At 41.8% G+C, this 17123-nt stretch overlaps 1 protein-coding gene across 1 annotated transcript in view; it reads right to left on the bottom strand.

The window, feature by feature from the left end:
• Positions 1 to 15784, bottom strand: part of CENPP (centromere protein P) — a 250947-nt gene extending 235163 nt beyond the window's left edge. The window contains exons 1-5 of the mRNA XM_049770903.1: positions 15588 to 15784; positions 14246 to 14263; positions 11588 to 11751; positions 9919 to 10007; positions 3097 to 3185 (exon numbers count right to left, since the gene is read on the bottom strand). Of these exons, the coding sequence (XP_049626860.1) occupies positions 3097 to 3185; positions 9919 to 10007; positions 11588 to 11751; positions 14246 to 14263; positions 15588 to 15721 (494 nt within the window). The 5' untranslated portion in view covers positions 15722 to 15784. The remainder of the gene's footprint in view (positions 1 to 3096; positions 3186 to 9918; positions 10008 to 11587; positions 11752 to 14245; positions 14264 to 15587) is intronic.
• Between the last annotated feature and the right edge of the window lie 1339 nt (positions 15785 to 17123).

Raw genomic sequence — 17123 nt, 5'->3', positions numbered from 1 at the left:
CTCTTAGGCTATAGTTTGTCTGACTATTTTCCAGTCTTATACTTCAAATATGTGTTTATAATAACAGTTCAAGTGAGTCTGTGGGAAGCAGCAGATGTTCAAGTTTACTTTTCTGATCTATCCAGCAACTCTGTGCCCTTTGATGAGTTCAGTGTTACTGATATTCAAAGAAAGTAAAGGAATTTAATGCCATCGTTTTGTATGGCTTTGGATACTTCAGTAGTTAATCATTTGGTTCATTTGGTTCTTTGGTTCATTTGGTCTTTTATATAAGGCCATTTAGTGCATATTGAAGTGCTAGATTAGTGAGCAAGAACTCCTTTGGTTAAAAAAAAAAAAGAACTTTAGTTTTGGCTGGTGAAAATTTGAGTTGCACCAGAGAATCTGAATGATAATATTGCTGGATGAAATGTAGATACCTGTTCCAGTGTGCTGTATATATAACACTGTTCTCCCTTCTAGCTTATAGGATTTCATTTGAAAGCTTTGCTGTGATTTTTTTTTTTTGCTGTAATTTTATAGTGACTGCTCTATGAATTATTTTTGGCTTTACATGTGCTGCTCTAAGAATATTTCTACTGTTGGTTATTTCATTTTAATTAAAATGTATCTTGTTTTTTTCTTTTTGGTTATTCTGATGGGAACTCTGAGCTTTCTAATTCTGGGAGATTAAACTGATCTTCAGGGCCTGGAGAGATAGCACAGCGGCGTTTGCCTTGCAAGCAGCCGATCCAGAACCAAAGGTGGTTGGTTCGAATCCTGGTGTCCCATATGGTCCCCCGTGCCTGCCAGGAGCTATTTCTGAGCAGACAGCCAGGAGTAACCCCTGAGCACCACTGGGTGTGGCCCAAAAACCAAAAACCAAAACAAAACAAACAAAAAAAAACTAATCTTCAGATTGGGGGAAACTTTCAGCTATAATTTTTTTCACCAAAACTTCTCCCTTTGTCTTTCTTCTTCCTCTGAATGTGGATGTTATTTCTCTTTCAGTTGTTCCAACTAGCTATGCTTTTTCCTTAATTTTTCTTTATTCCTTTTTTCTTCCATTTTGCTTTCTTATTGTTTTATGCATCTTTATCTTCTAGCATCATAATTTATCACTCGTTTCTCTTTTTCTTGCTTATTCCCTCTATTGCATTATTATTTATTTTTTTTAATTTGGGAAAGGAGTTGGAGTCACATATGGCAGCAGTACCAAAGGTTTAATCCTGATTCTGATGTGCAAGAGAAACTATCAACCCAGTTGACAATGGTCAACTAGATTCTTTTTTTTTTTGGGGGGGGGGGTCCACTCCTGGCTCCATGCTCAGAAATCGCCCCAGGCAGGCACAAGGGACCAAATGGAATGCCGGGATTCGAACCTTACCTCCATGCTATTGCTCCAGCCCCCACTTTATATTCTTTACATACGCAATTTAATTTCAACTTTATAATTTTAACTTCTACTCACTAGGAGGTGAATCCAATGGTATCTCCTACTCTTTACTTTTTTTTTTTTTTTTTTTTTTGGTTATTGTACCATACCCATGATGCTCAGGGGTTACTCCTAGCTATGCCCTCAGAAATTGCTCCTGGCTTGGGGGACCATATGGGATGCTGGGGGATCGAAACATAGTTCATCCTAGGTTAGCACGTGCAAGGAAAACACCCTACCGCTTGCGCCACTGCTCTGGCCTCTATTTACCTATTATTTTAAGAAGTTTACATAACACATTTACTTCATTATTTCATAATCATTGAAGTTCAGCACATGCAAATTGAAGTCATAATCTCACATGGTATGTTCCTCTTCTAACTTTTCTTATGTAAACAAATGCAATAATCAGCATCAAGGAATTATTTCCTATTAATATATCCTGACATCTCTTTATTCAGCACATACCCATTCAATTTTGCTTTCCAAGTATCTTTCCAATTCACTGAGCTTTCTCTAAGTCTGAATTGCCCTTATTTTAAATCTAATTAGAAACTTTTCCTGACTGAATTCTTTTAACATTCAGATCACTGGACATCCTTATCTGCTGTACCCTTCAATTCATTCTGTCTGCAGCGAGCAAAATAATTCTTTCCAGGATGTTAGATTTCACTTGAATACCTGTACTCATTGTCAAAAAATTTTTTTGTCTAATGGGGCCAGAGCAATAGTAAGCAGATAGGGTATGCATGCCTTGCATGCAGCCAACCCCAGTTTGAGGTTCAATCTCCAGCATCCCATATGATCAACACTGAACCTTACAGGAATGACTCCTGAGTGCAGATTCAGGAGTAAGCTCTAAACACCACAGGGTAGCCTCCAGATAAAAAATAAAAATAGGGCCAGAGAGATAGCGTGGAGTTAAGGTGTTTGCCTTGCATGCAGAAGGATGGTGGTTCGAATCCCGGCATCCCATATGGTCCCCCGAGCCTGCCAGGAGAGATTTCTGAATGTAGAGCCAGGAGTAATCCCTGAGCACTGCTGGGTGTGACCCAAAAACAAAAACAAAAACAAAAAAATTAAAAATAAAAACCACTATGAGCAAACTCCAGGTATTATGGACCTTATATATTTTGCTGGACTCATTTCACACTGTCCTCTGGAGTTCTTGTCCTCTTCATTCTTGTCCTCTGGGGTTGTTTGCTCAAAATATGCCTGTTCCCTTCCAGTACAACCTATATACAAACTACTGTGCCTAGGACTTCTTTTTTAGTTTAAATCTCTTTTTTAGTTTAAAATTTGCATATGTGAAGCCAAGTTTTAGAATTAACTTCATGTTCTCCACAAAAGTGTACCTTTTAGCACATGACCAATATAGGCTCAATTCCTAACACCCCATTCATATGAGGATTCTTAACACCCCATCCCAGGGCCTGCCAGGAGAGATCCCTAATCTCAGAGCTGGTAGTAACCTTTCAGCACCGCCTGATATGGCCCCAAAACAAAAACTAAACTAAACAAAAACAATGTGTCTCAGCACTAACGTGTATGCCTCACATGTAAGAAGCCCTGAGTTTAACCCCAAAAATGGCAAAAGCAAAAAATAAAACAAAAAAGAGAAAGTACACTTAAAACATGTATAGTAAAACCAATCACCCAAAAAACAAAATAGAATAACTTACCTAGACACAAACTCACTTAATTCTGGGTATTCAGTGGGTTCCAATATTATGTTGAGGTCAATAATAACAGAAGAGAAATTGTCTTTATTCTAAAATTTAAAAAGATTCATACATCAGAGAAAACTATTAAATAAAAATAAAAATGCTTTAAATATGCAAAGTAAAATGCCATCAGAAATAGAAAAAGCTAACCAAGAAAAGATCCTAAAATTACTGTGTATTTTTAAAATAATAATAAGATCCCCTACTAAAAACCAAAGATCAAAGTGAATGCCAAAAGAATTATTTACTTAAATGTAGACATTGAAGCCACAAAATATCCGAAAATAAAACTAATGACTGAAGGAACACTTATACATAAAAAGAATAACATATTTATATAAAAAAGGAAAGGGGGCTGGAGCGATAGCATGGCAAATAGGGTATTTGCCTTACATGTGGCTGATCCAGGTTCTATCCTTAGCATCCCATAGGGTCCTCCAAGCTTGCTAGGAGTTATTTCTGAGCACAGAGCCAGGAGTAACTCCTGAGCACCACCAGGTGTGGCCAAATAAATAAACTAAAAAGGAAAGTCTGTCATTACTTAGAGAGAAAAGCAATAAACTAAAAATATATATATTGCCGGGGCCGGAACGGTGGTGCAGTGGTAGGGCATTTGCCTTGCACACAGCTGACACAGGATGGACCTCAGTTCAATCCCTGGCATTCCATATGGTTCCCCAAGCCAGGAGCAATTTCTGAGGGCATAGCTAGGAGTAACCCCTGAGCATCACAGGGTGTGGCCCAAAACAAAACAACAACAAATATATATATATATATATATATATATATATATATATAGTTTTCAGATCTCCCTGTCATGTATGGCAATATATCTATATATCTATATAGATATGTATATCTATATATGTACATATATGTTTATATACACATATAAATATAGATACAGATATATTGCCATACATGACAGGGAGATCTGAAAACTGAAAACAACAAATTGCATAAGCTATAAATACAGAGAAAAGAGAATTTACATGCAGTAACATGCTTACTCTCACCAGAAATAGACAGCTATACATTAAAACAATGAGATGACATTTTTACCTACAAAACACCAATAATATACTAAAAAACATATTCAGATCTGACACCAGGACTGTAAATTGGTTCATACATTATGTAAATAATTTTGGCAACACATAACTTAAAATATTCAGTCTCTATCCAGCAATATGAGCTCTCTCTTCTCTGTTTCTGTCTCCGTCTCTTTCTCTTGCTTGTACACTCGCTTTTAGAACACACCCAGCTCACTCCTACCGGACTCAGGGGACCATCCAGAATGTTTGGGATTGAATCTGGATTAGTCATGTGCAAGGCAGGCACCCTCCCTAATGTTCTAATAGTTCTAGTCCCCATTTTTTTTTTTGACATCTTGGAAATGCTATTGACACCATTTTAGAGAGATGCTTAAAAACAGTTTTATTTGTATTTCCCTAATAAGTGATACTTAATACTGATTCATGTTATTCATCTGTACATCATATTGAGAGAATGATCTATTCCAGTCTTTGGCAGTAGTGCATAGCTTTTTTCCCTTTTATCCTAGCTACAAGATTATTTACTGACAGGCTGGAATTGGCCTTCACATGCTCTGATTCTGCTTTCCCAGCATTCACTCAACTATGGAACTTAGCTCTCCACTATTTTGCTACTCTTGGGAGAAAATCTTCAATGTCAGGCTGTATAACAAATATCAGCCTACCTCTCTCTCTCTCTCTCACAAGGTACAGAATGCTAGAAGTAGACTGGATGCTCTTATTTGTATATATATTCTTTTTTTTTTTTTTTTTTTTGGTTTTTCGGGCCACACCCGTTTGATGCTCAGGGGTTACTCCTGGCTACGCGCTCAGAAATTGCCCCTGGCTTGGGGAGAACCATATGGGACGCCGGGGGATCGAACCGTGGTCCTTTCCTTGGCTAGCGCTTGCAAGGCAGACACTTTACCTCTAGCGCCACCTCGCCGGCCCCTGTATATATATTCTTACCCTTTCCTATAATTCTTGGAAACCCTACCCCTCTAAAGGTTCTCTTCTTCTAGCTATCTCCCTCCCTATTTTATAACTTGCACTTTATTAATTTTTTTTATTGAAAACATTGTGATATAAAAAGTCCTTCATATTTGAATTTCAGATATACAGTGAGTCAGGGCCATTCCCACCACCAGTGTCAACTTCCTTCCACCAATGGACCCAGAGTACCATCCTTTGCCCCGTGGCCTGCCAGTTTAACAGGTCATTTAAGTTTAGATTGTTAAGGTTTAGATCTCTTGATTCTATTGTCATTGACTTTGACTTGATTATTTAGTGCTGCATTTCTTTTTTCTCTACCAATGCATCTAAGACCCTTGGTCCCTGGCCTCCCGCCTTTCTTTTTTCCTTTCTTCTTAGTTATATAGAAAAATGCAGAAATATGTGGTAAAACAAAGTAATCCATGTCCCAAGGTTCTATGAAAAACATGGGAGCCCCAATTTAAAAGATAAAAAAAGAAAAAATGAAAAGAACAAAAGGGGTGTATGTGAGTCTTTTTTTTTTTTTTTTTTTTTTTTTTTTGCATAAGCACAGCAAAAGATAGGAAAATAAAAAGAAAAAACTTTGGTCTATAAACAGGGATACCCTTCCCATGAAGTATCCTGCCATAAGACCAACTGCAGGCTTTGGGCACACTAAATTGTCTAATTCCCAAGTCTTTGTGGTCTCAGTAAAAGTTCTTCTCAATCACTGTTGTCACAGTCAAGTTTCTTTTGTTAGATATCATGGTTTTTGCACAGATCCTATGTCGGAGTCAGGGTGTTATGGAGCATCTCCTAGTTTCATCTCACCATTAGATGGCAATGCAGGGAACCCTGCCCTGATAGCAAGTTGTTGCTGTTTCCAAGTTATCAGGATGTCATATGAACCCATTCTGGAGCAATTCGGTGCTAGGGTAGCATTAGGGCCTTCCCTGGTAAAAGTCCAATTTCTGGTGCTGGTGCAGAAAACTGCCATAAACTTTCCTTTATTATGCTGCCCCCCCCCCTTTTTTTTACTACACTTGTCGATGCTCAGGGGTTACTCTGACTCTGCACTGAGGAATCACTTCTGACAGGCAGGCTTGGGGAACCTACAGGATGCTGGGGATTGAACTAGGGTTGGCAGCATTCAAGGCAAACAATTAAGCAAGCTTTTAATCTTCTCACATCTACTGGTGCAGCAAATTACTGGAATTGTGGGATAATATTTTTTTTCCTTTAAAACAAATTCTCTCATTAACCTCCAATATATAAACAATCCAGCTTCACAATTAATCTCAGAAAAGTCACCAAAAATGAAATACCAAGTTCTACAGCTCCTGTGACACCTCCAAATTCCATAATACTAAAAGTCCAGTAGGAACACAGCAAATTAGATGGGAAAGTAGCATAGAAGCCAACTAAGCCATAAGCAAAAACAACACAGAAGGCTCAACTAACAAGAAACATCTCATAAATCCTCAATGATTTTTGTTAGAAATAACAATTCCATTTTGGAGGGGAGGCCATTCCCAGTGTTGCTCAGAGGTGACTCCTGGCTCTGTGCTCAGAAATCACTTCCTGTAGGTGTGGGGGGATCATATGGGATGCTGAGGGTCGAATTTAGATTGGCCTCCTACAAGACAAATAATCTTACCCACTGTGCTAATGCTCTGGCCCCTCAAATTTTTTTCTTTTACTGATATATTTTATTTTGACAATTCCATTTATCATTTCTTGTAACAAAGAATATAAAATAAATTATTTTGTGGTTGCTAAAGATGCAGGCTTGCAGGATGCATGAGAAATGGGACAATGGTAGAGGGAATGGTACTCTGGTGGTAGGATTGGTGTTGGAACATTGAATGGCCATATCAATAATATTATAAACAACTTTGTAAACCATGGCATTTAAATAAAGTAGAAAAAAATTTCTCTCAGGGAGAGAGTGATAATACAGAGAATAGGGCATTTGCCTTGCACATGGCTAACCTGGTTCTAATCCTATCCCGTACGGTCTCCCAAGCCTGCCCATAATGATTCCTGAGCGGAGAGCCAGGAGTAAGACTGAAAACTGCTGAAACCCCAAATATTATCATAATAATAAAATAATAATCTTTCTCTTTTTGAATCACTTTATTTCTTTCCATTTTAGGAGAATGCATATTTATCTAATATTTTCCCAGGAGAATGCATATTTATCTAATATTTTCCCAAGAAACTGCAACTATTTGAGTTACTATGCTGCATGGAATATAAATACTGATATATTAATTCTTATGTTCTTTCAACTCCTAAACAGTATACAGTTCTAACAGCAGACAGGAAACCTGGAAAAAGAATTGTATGTTCCATCCTCTGACAACAGCTGTGCCTAAGCGAGTAATCACTGCAACTCTCCAGGGCTTTCTCCTGTAAAGCGACTTTCTACCATTCTATCAATTGTCATACGACAGTAATATTTTGGCTCAAAACTCATATCCCTGTGACTTTACAACAACATTTTTATAAGTAAAGGAGCTTTAGTATATGGGTTATTTTAAATATTCTGATAGCTAAATATCTCCCTCTAGTGGAAATTTTAGAATATGGCTAGTACTGCGGATTCACTATTGCTTGCTTATTTTTATTTTTGGGGGAGGGTTTTTGGATCACACCTGACAACGCTCAGGGGTTACTCCTGGCTCTGTACTCAGAAATCGTTCCTGGCAGGCACAGAGGACCATATGGGATGCTGGGATTCGAACCACCGTCCTTCTGCATGCAAGGCAAACACTCTACCTCTACCTTCATGCTATATCTCTGGTCCTTATATCTTTCTTTTTTTTAAGAAATGGGGGATAAGGGGAAGGAGAGATAGTACAGCAGCAGGGAGTTTGCCTTGCATGCAACCAACTGGGAGGGACCAGGTTCAATTCCGGTATTCCATATGGTTCCCCAGAGTGCCAGGGGCAATTTCTGAGTGCAAAGCCAAAAATAACTCCTAAGTGCTGCTGGGTATGGCCAAAAAAACTCAAAAACAATCATCAATTAATAAATAAAGTTAAAAAAAAAATGGGGGGTTGGTGTAGAGAGTACAGGAGCTAGAGCGGTGGCGCAAGCAGTAGGGCATTTGCCTTGCACATGCTAACCTAGGACGGACAGCTGTTCGATCTCCCGGCGTTCCATATGGTCCCCCAGCCAGGAGCAATTTCTGAGAGTATAGCTAGGAGTAACCACTGAAAGTCACCAGGTGTGGCGAAAAACCAAAAACCTCAAACAGGAAAAAAGAGAGAGAGTAACAGACCCGGAGAGAGAGAGAGAGAGAGAGAGAGAGAGAGAGAGAGAGAGAGAGAGAGAGAGAGAGAGAGAGAGAGAGAGAGAGAGAGAGAGAGAAACAGACCTGGCAAGAGAGAAACAAACCTGGAGAGAGAGAATAGAGAGAGAGTAACAGACCCAGCGAGAGAGAGAGAGAGAGAGAGAGAGAGAGAGAGAGAAACAGACCCCATGAGAGAGAGAGAAGAGAGAGTGAGAAGAGAGAGAGAGTAACAGACCCGGGGAGAGAGAGAGTAACAGACCTGAAGAGAGAGAGGAGTGAGAAGAGAGTAACAGACCGAGAGAGAGAGAGAGAGAAGAGAGAGAGAGTAACAGACCCGGCGAGAGAGAGAGAGTGAGAAGAGAGAGTAACAGACCCGGAGAGAAAGAGAGAGAGAGTAACAGACCCGGCGAGATAGAGTGAGAAGAGAGAGAGAGAGTGAGAAGAGAGTAAAAGACCCAGAGAGAGAGAAAGAGAGAGAGAGTAACAGACCCGGCGAGAGAGAGAAAGTAACAGACCCGGCGAGAGAGCGTAACAGACCCAGCGAGAAAGAGAGAGAGAGAGAGAGAGAGAGAGAGAGAGAGAGAGAGAAGAGAGTAACAGACCCGGAGAAAGAGAGAGAGAGAGTAACAGACCCGGCGAGAGAGAGAGAGAGGAGAGAGAAGAGAGAGAGAGTAACAGACCCGGAGAGAGAGAGAGAGAGAGAGAGAGAGAGAGAGAGAGAGAAACCCAGCGAGAGAGAGAGAGAAGAGAGATAATCAGACCCGGAGAGAGAGAGAGAGAGAGAATAACAGACCCGGCAAGAGAGAGAGAGAGAAGAGAGAGAGAGAGTGAGAAGAGAGAGAGTAACAGACCTGGGGAGAGAGAGAGAGAGAGAGAGAGAGAGAGAGAGAGAGAGAGAGAGAGTAACAGACCTGGCAAGAGAGAGAGAGCGAGAAAGAGAGAGAGTAACAGACCCGGCGAGAGAGAGAGAGAGAGAAAGTAACAGACCCGAGAGAGAGAGAGTAACAGACCCAGCAAGAGAGAGAGAGTAACAGACCCAGCGAGAGAGAGAGAGAGAGAGAGAGAGAGAGAGAGAGAGAGAGAGAGAGAGAGAGAGAAGAGAGAGTAACAGACCCGGCGAGAGAGAGAGAGAGAAGAGAGAGAAAGAGTGAGAAGAGAGAGAGTAACAGACCCGGAGAGAGAGAGGGGGGGGGGAGGGAGAGAGAGAGAGATAGTATAGTGGGTAGCCCTTGCACATGGCAGCTGACTAGTTTCGATTCTAGAATCCTATGTGGTCCCTCAAGCACCACTAGAAGTGCTTACTGAGTAGAGCTAGGGTATTTATACTTTAAATAACATTTTTGAAATGTTACCTCTTTGCACAAATGTGCTACCAAGTTATGAACTCCTTTACAGATTAACTATTGATAGACTAGAATGGGGAAATTTTTACATTTTGTAGCACAGAATGTGTTATCACAGCATACTTCTCTTTACCTGTATTTCCAGAACCTGAAATTCAAGTTCAAAAGTAATCATTTGGCATTGTCCACATAATCTGTGTCTCTGTAGAACTTTCTTTACGCCTGCAAATCAAAAATAAATCATTTATTAGTAAATAACAATCTTCCTCAAAGATTTCTATTAAATATTATGGAAATATCCATAAAAATGTAGATATATGCTAGTATATGTACTGAAAATATCTGGAATAATATGTCTGTACTGCATAATGCTCTTTACTACACTAAAAGATTTGGGAAAGAAGATTATGCTCATATCACCTCAGACTAGTGTGAATCATGCTGCTAGAGATTTTTAATTTTTACATTATCTGATTATAGTTCAAGACAGAAATTTGGATCCATATATCTTTTTTTTTTTTTTGGGCCACACCCGTTTGACGCTCAAGGGTTACTCCTGGCTATGTGCTCAGAAATCGCCCCTGGCTTGGGGGGACCATATGGGACGCCGGGGGATCGAACCTCGGTCCTTCCTTGGCTAGCGCTTGCAAGGCAGACACCTTACCTCCAGCGCCACCTACCCGGCCCGGATCCATATATCTTATCTCTCAAGCCTTTATGGATAATGGTCAAGTCACTTGCTGTAATCCTCTTCTTGGCCACAGTCCATCCAATATTGCTACCTTTATGGTCACTTAATATTGAATATTAAGTTACCTAATGACGGTCTTCTTTCCTGCCTACCTCGAGCAACTTCAAAGACTTATTATGTACAAAAGGCACCTAGCTAGAAAAGCTGATAATAATCACTTTCAGAGACTTAAAATTTGAAAAATGTAAGATCTGGAGTAACAGTATTGCAGGTAAGGCACTTGCCTCACATGCAACCAACCTGGGTTTGATCCCTAGTCTCCCTTATGGGGCAAGTACCCATGAGAATAATTCTTTTTTTTTTTTTTTTTTCATTTTGGGTCTCACCCGGCAGTGCTCAGGAGTTACTCCTGGCTCCATGCTCAGAAGTCGCTCCTGGCGAGCACGGGGGACCATATGGGACGCCGGGATTCGAACTGATGACCTTTTGCATGAGAGGCAAACGCCTTACCTCCATGCTATCTCTCCGGCCCCGAGAATAATTCTTTTTTTTTTTTTTTTTTGGTTTTTGGGCCACACCCAGTAACGCTCAGGGGTTTCTCCTGGCTACGTGCTCAGAAGTTGCTCCTGGCTTGGGGGACCATATGGGACACTGGGGGATCGAACCGCGGTCCGTCCAAGGCTAGCGCAGGCAAGGCAGGCACCTTACCTTTAGCGCCACCGCCCGGCCCCTGAGAATAATTCTTTTTTTTTTTTTTTTTTTTTTTTTTTTTTTTTTTTTTTTGGTTTTTGGGCCACACCCGGTACGCTCAGGGGTTACTCCTGGCTATGTGCTCAGAAGTTGCTCCTGGCTTGGGGGACCATATGGGACACCGGGGGATCGAACCGCGGTCCGTCCAAGGCTAGCACAGGCAAGGCAGGCACCTTACCTTTAGCGCCACCGCCCGGCCCCGAGAATAATTCTTAAGAGCAGAGCCAGGAGTAACTCCAGAATCACCAGGCAATACCCCACCCAAAAAAATAAAACTGTAGGATTGTAATTCAACCCGATGACAAAAATTTCCTGTGTATAATAAAGTTATTCTCAAACTACTTCTCGATTAAACACTTACACTCTTCTGTCATGTTGGTATTTGTTATCTCCTCTGTCTTCTTTGAATATTTTCTTATGTTGATGCCAGTAAGTGTACTTAGAAATGAAAGTTCTGATTCTAACTGTTCAAGATGATTTCTCAGATCCTTTGAAGATTCCAATCTCTCAGATTGTGTCTGGTGTCTAAAAGACAAAAATAATTACTCCAATGAAAAAGCCACTAAAAGTATATTGACAAAGGCCCACAAAATTCTTCAAACTATTTTGTCCTTCTCACTCCCATCCCATTAAAACTTAAGATTTATTTCAAGAGGCCAGAGAGATAGTACAGCAGTAGGGCATTAACCTTGGAAACAGCAGACCCAGGACCAACATTGGTTAGAATCCCAGCATCCCATGTGGTCCCTGTGCCTGCCAGGAGTGATTTCTGAGCACTGCCAGGGGTGGCCCCAAAACCAAACACCAAAAATCAAAAACAAACAAACAAACAAAAAAACCACAAAGATTTATTTCAAAACCAAGAGAACCTCTAAAAATGCAAACTTTAATCTCAATATGAGACAAACCCATCCAAATTATAGTCATAATTATATGACATATATGTGTCATAATATATTATATAATTACATAATTTCTATCATATAGAAATTATTATAAAATAAATTAGAACTGTGAAAAATCAAAAATCCATTTGCGTCAGACTCAATATTAAAAGTGACCCAGTTAGCCTCAAACCACGGGTCCAAGATGATAGATGGTCATCAAAGGTTTCTTTTGCATTGGCCCTTTGGATTTATAATCATGATAACATATTCACTTACTGACCCAAAAGATGTTCTTTCCACTTGGTATGTGTTCCTTGTTCTTTTTCATGTTCTGGACTTCTTTACCTCTAAATCAGTGTTGTTAACCAAGCCTATCTCAAATTCCTTCACGAGTTGATAGTTGGTTGGAATCATTATATTTAGTTTGATTTAACAAAGCAGTATGAAATCAATGTGCTTTTTTTTTCCCAGTTTTTGGGCCACACCCGGTGACGCTAAGGAAATACTCCTTGCTATGCACTCAGAAATTGCTCTTGGCTAGGGGACCATATGGGATGTCAGGGGATCGAACCGAGGTCCATCCTAGCTCAGCCCGTGCAAGGCAAATGCCCAACTGCTGTGCTACCACTCTGGCCCCTAGATCAATGTGCATTTTGAAAGTACTTTCCCATGGGGCCACAGAGAAAGCACAGCAGTAAGGCATTTGCTTTACTGCCGCTGGGTGTGGCCCAAAAACCAAAACAAACAAAAAGTACTTTCCCAAACTACACATAGGAGTCATTTGACCCCATCCAAAGTCTCATTATCTGAAAAAGAGTTCTAAACCTTGACCACTCACAGATCTCAGAGGAAATGTTCAACAAGTCTGTGAAGGAGATGAGGACACAATTTGAGAAGAAGTTAGGACACAAGAAAAGTTAGGGTTGGTTGCTGGGGTTCTGTAGTCACACTCAGTTGCATACAATGACCATCCAGGTAATTCTAGGCAAGTGTGCATTAATTTGATCCATAAAAGTAAAATATAATATTTCTAAAATACTATCAAAGAAAATACATAATCTCTTCTTCCAATGTCTACAAAAGGGAATAAAATTCAAAGAGGAAAAATTGCTCTAAATGTTCTTCTCTCTATATCACCTCTCAATTTTCCCAAAACTTAAGAATTCCTATCATATAATCTATTCTAGAGCTTCAAGATTAAGTCAGCTTCCTTCTACAAGTTCTAGTAAGATTACTGAACTTCTTTTGCAATAATGAATTACCATTATGATATGACCAGTGATTTCTGTTAAATTCTTTCTATAGAAAGAGATATAATACAGTGCGCTGGGAGGCCAAGTTGGGTTTAATCCCCAGCACCACATGGGGACCCTGGTCCTGGATACCCTACCAAGAGTAATCACTAAGCAGAGTCAGAGTACCACCAGCCCTGAGTACCAGAGTTCTACCAGCTGTGGCCCCAAAACAAACAAAAATCTTTCTATTTTCTGAAGACCTTAATAAACAGTATTAGAATAAAATATACCAATAAACCTACCAATTTAAAGCTGGCTTCCAGTTTGTTCTCTGCCTTATAAAAGCAGATCCTATTGTCATTCACGGAATAATTTGATGCCATTGGACAAGAAACAGAAGCAAAAATAAATGTAGCAATATTAAATTGTTTCTGCACTGCAAAAGAAACAATAAGAGGGCAGAGCAACAGTGTGAGTTGGCACTTGTTTTGCAGGTAGCCCAACTGGGTTCTATCCCCAGCACCAAATGTTGTCCCCTTTGCCCACCAGGAGTGATACCTGAACCTAGAGACAGGAGTAAGTCCTGTGCAGTTGTGGTGGTATAGGGTGGGGTAATAAAAAAAAGATCAGAAGACCTTCAGCCTCAAATCAAAATTCTTTTTTGGGGGGGCGCGGATCTATGGCACAGAGGTAGGGCATTTGCCTTGCACGAGGCTGATATAGGACAGACCACGGTTCAATCTCCCCAGTGTCCCATATGGTCCCCCAAGCCAGGAGCAATTTTGGGGCACATAGCCAGGAGTAACCCCTGAGTCACTGGGTGTGCCCCCCCAAATGAATCGTGCTAAGGGGAAGAGGGAAAAAAAGAATCATGCTGAGGGGCTGGAGCAATAGCACAGCAGATAGAACGTTTGCCTTGCACGCGGCCAACCCGGGTTCCAACCCTAGAATCCCAAGTGGTCCCCGAGCCTACCAGGAGTAGATCTCTGAGCTCAGAGAAGGAGTAATTCCTGAGCACCTCCGGGTGTGGCCCCAAACCAAACCAAACAGAATTCTGTTGAGTTGATTCCATGGTGCATAATGAACTGTGAGAATCCTCCACCGCCTCCCCTTGGAGAAAGCTAAAGACCTAAGGTTTTTGAGGTTAAATTCTGTGTTCCAGTAGTTTTTAACCATTTCCTTCAGCGGAGACCTCTGACAAGCGGCTTAAATTTAACTCCTCAGACTCTCAATCTCCTAGACTTTGGTGCAGAAGACATTCCAAGTTGTAGTAAGGTGTTGGCACTGCGTTCCATCTCCAGCGCTGCAGAGTCCCCACAGCCACCCCACACCCCTGGACCATCAGGAGTGATCCCAGAGCACAGCTGGGTGTGGCTCCAAAACCAAAACAAAGATGCCCCCCAAAGGAAACAAATGTCATTTGCCATAGGTCGGGAACCTCGTACCCCAAATATCGCGAAACCACCTTTCAAGTTCCCAGCGAGATTCCATTCCAGGCAAGGCTTCCCTTCGCCCACTTGGAGTGAGTGGCAAGAAAGGGAGAACTTTTTTTTTTGTATTTTTGGTTTTGGGTTACAACCAACAGTGCTCAGGGGTTACTCCTGACTCTATGCTCAGAAATCACTCCTGGCAGGCTCGGGGGACCATATGGGAACCGGGATTCGAATTACGACCTTCTGTATGCAAGGCAGATGCCCTACCTCCATGCTATCGTTCAGGGCCCCTGAAATAATATTTTATGAAGAGCAAGTACCATAGAGAGAGGAACTATTGAGAGAGACCTTATAGCTTGTTATTTTATAATATTTATTAATTTAGTTGCTGAGTACATTAGTATTATGTATATGGTCATCTTTTGTGAATTTTTGAAGGCAAGAATTACAATGTTTATTTTACTTTTTAGATTGTACATAGTGTTCAGATTATTATTATTATTATTATTATTATTATTTATTTATTTGGTCTTTGGATCACACCCCGCACCGCTCAATTAGGGGTTCCTCCTGGCTCTACGCTCAGAAATCGCTCCTGGCAGGCTCGGGGGACCCTATGGGATGCCGGGATTCGAACCACCGTCCTTCTGCACGCAAAGCAAACGCCTTACCTCCATGCTATCTCTCCGGTCCAGGAAGGGAGAACTTCAAGAAAAGCAGTTTAAGGGGCTGGTTCAAAGGAGCCATTGGGTAGCTTTGAGGGGGCCACAAAGCCCACCTCCCTCCCTTCCACCCTCCCTCCCTACCTGGCTCGGAGGGCGTCTCCCGAGGGCGCCGGCAGCTCCCCACACATCCGCCTCAGAGCCGAGACTTCGGCTTCCAGCGCGCGGAGCTCCGCCCGCCTGGCCTCCATGGCAGAACGCCGCCGACCTGCGGACATCTCGCTCTCTCCTCCGGAACAGCGCCCACCGCCGGGCCTGCGGGGTCCTGAGCCTCCTCCACTCCAAACTTCAAACTGCGCGCGCCCTGGCGCCTACCACACCCCGGGGACCTGCGGGGGGAGGCCTAGGAAGTAAATGACTGATGGACCTTGAAGGCCGAGCCCCGCGCTGGCACGGACCCTTCGGACTCAGAACCTTGGGTAAGTCTCGCCACTCTGAGTTCGTAAAATAAAAATAAAATAAGTTTCATCCTACAAGACTCTCGCCACCTCCCCCCCCATTCTGGCCGAAGTGGACGGATCCGAACTTGGACGTCAGGGACCGGGAGGTTCCGGAAGCACGCTTGGGAGTCTCTTTATTTTGCTTCCGCCCGCTACTTCCGCCGTGGTTGTCAGTCTGAATCGGTGAGGGGAAGGGCAGCACTCTCTGTAAGAGTTAGTGTTTTGCGTTTCGGACTCTTGTTTCAGTTTAAAGAAAGAAATGAATACAAAAATCCCTTACTCATACTTATATTCGTTGCAACGCTATTTACAATAGCCAGACTCTGGAAACAACCAAGATGCCCTTCAACAGATGGCTAACGAAACTGTGGTATATATACACAATGGAATAGTATGCAGCTGTCAGGAGAAATTAAGTCATGACATTTTCTTATATATGGATGGACCTGGAAACTATCATGCTGAGTGAAATAAGACAGAGGGAGAGAGAGAAACGCCGAATAGTCTCACTCATCTATGCGTTTTAAGAAAAATGAAAGACATTCTTGCAATAATTTTCAGAGACAAAAGACAAAAGAGACAAAAGCTGGAAGGTCCAGCTCATGACATGAAGCTCACCACAAAGATTGATGAGTGCTGTTAGAGAAATAACTACATTGAGAACTATCATAACAATGTGAATGAATGAGGGAAGTAGAAAGCCTGTCTTCGGTGGCGCTAGAGGTAAGGTATCTGCCTTGCCAGCGTTAGCCTAGGACGGACCGCGGTTCGATCCCCCGGCGTCCCATATGGTCCCCCAAGCCAGGAGCAACTTCTGAGCGCGTAGACAGGAGTAACCCCTGAGCGTTACCGGGTGTGGCCCAAAAATCAAAAACAAAAACAAAAAAAGAAAGCCTGTCTAGGGTACAGGCGGGTTGGGATGGGGAGGAGGGAGATTTGGGGGTGGGAATGTTGCCCTGGTGAAGGGGGGTGTTCTTTACATGACTGAAACCCAACCACAATCATGTTTGTAAACAAGGAGTTTAACTAAAAATATTAATTTAAATAAAAAAAGAAGGAAATGAAGCTTCAAGAAGGACGCTGTGTCTCAGCAGGAAAGAAAAGAGCGGGAGCAGAGTGTTGGAGGAACCTTAGTCTATAGGGATGGGAATCGTGTCGGACAGAAGAGAGAACGGACCTT

Source organism: Suncus etruscus, chromosome 3 (genome assembly GCF_024139225.1).
Source record: "Suncus etruscus isolate mSunEtr1 chromosome 3, mSunEtr1.pri.cur, whole genome shotgun sequence".
NCBI classification, from domain to species: domain Eukaryota; kingdom Metazoa; phylum Chordata; class Mammalia; order Eulipotyphla; family Soricidae; genus Suncus; species Suncus etruscus.
Note: the sequence above shows the minus strand (reverse complement) of the source record. Positions and strands in the feature narration are given on the sequence as shown.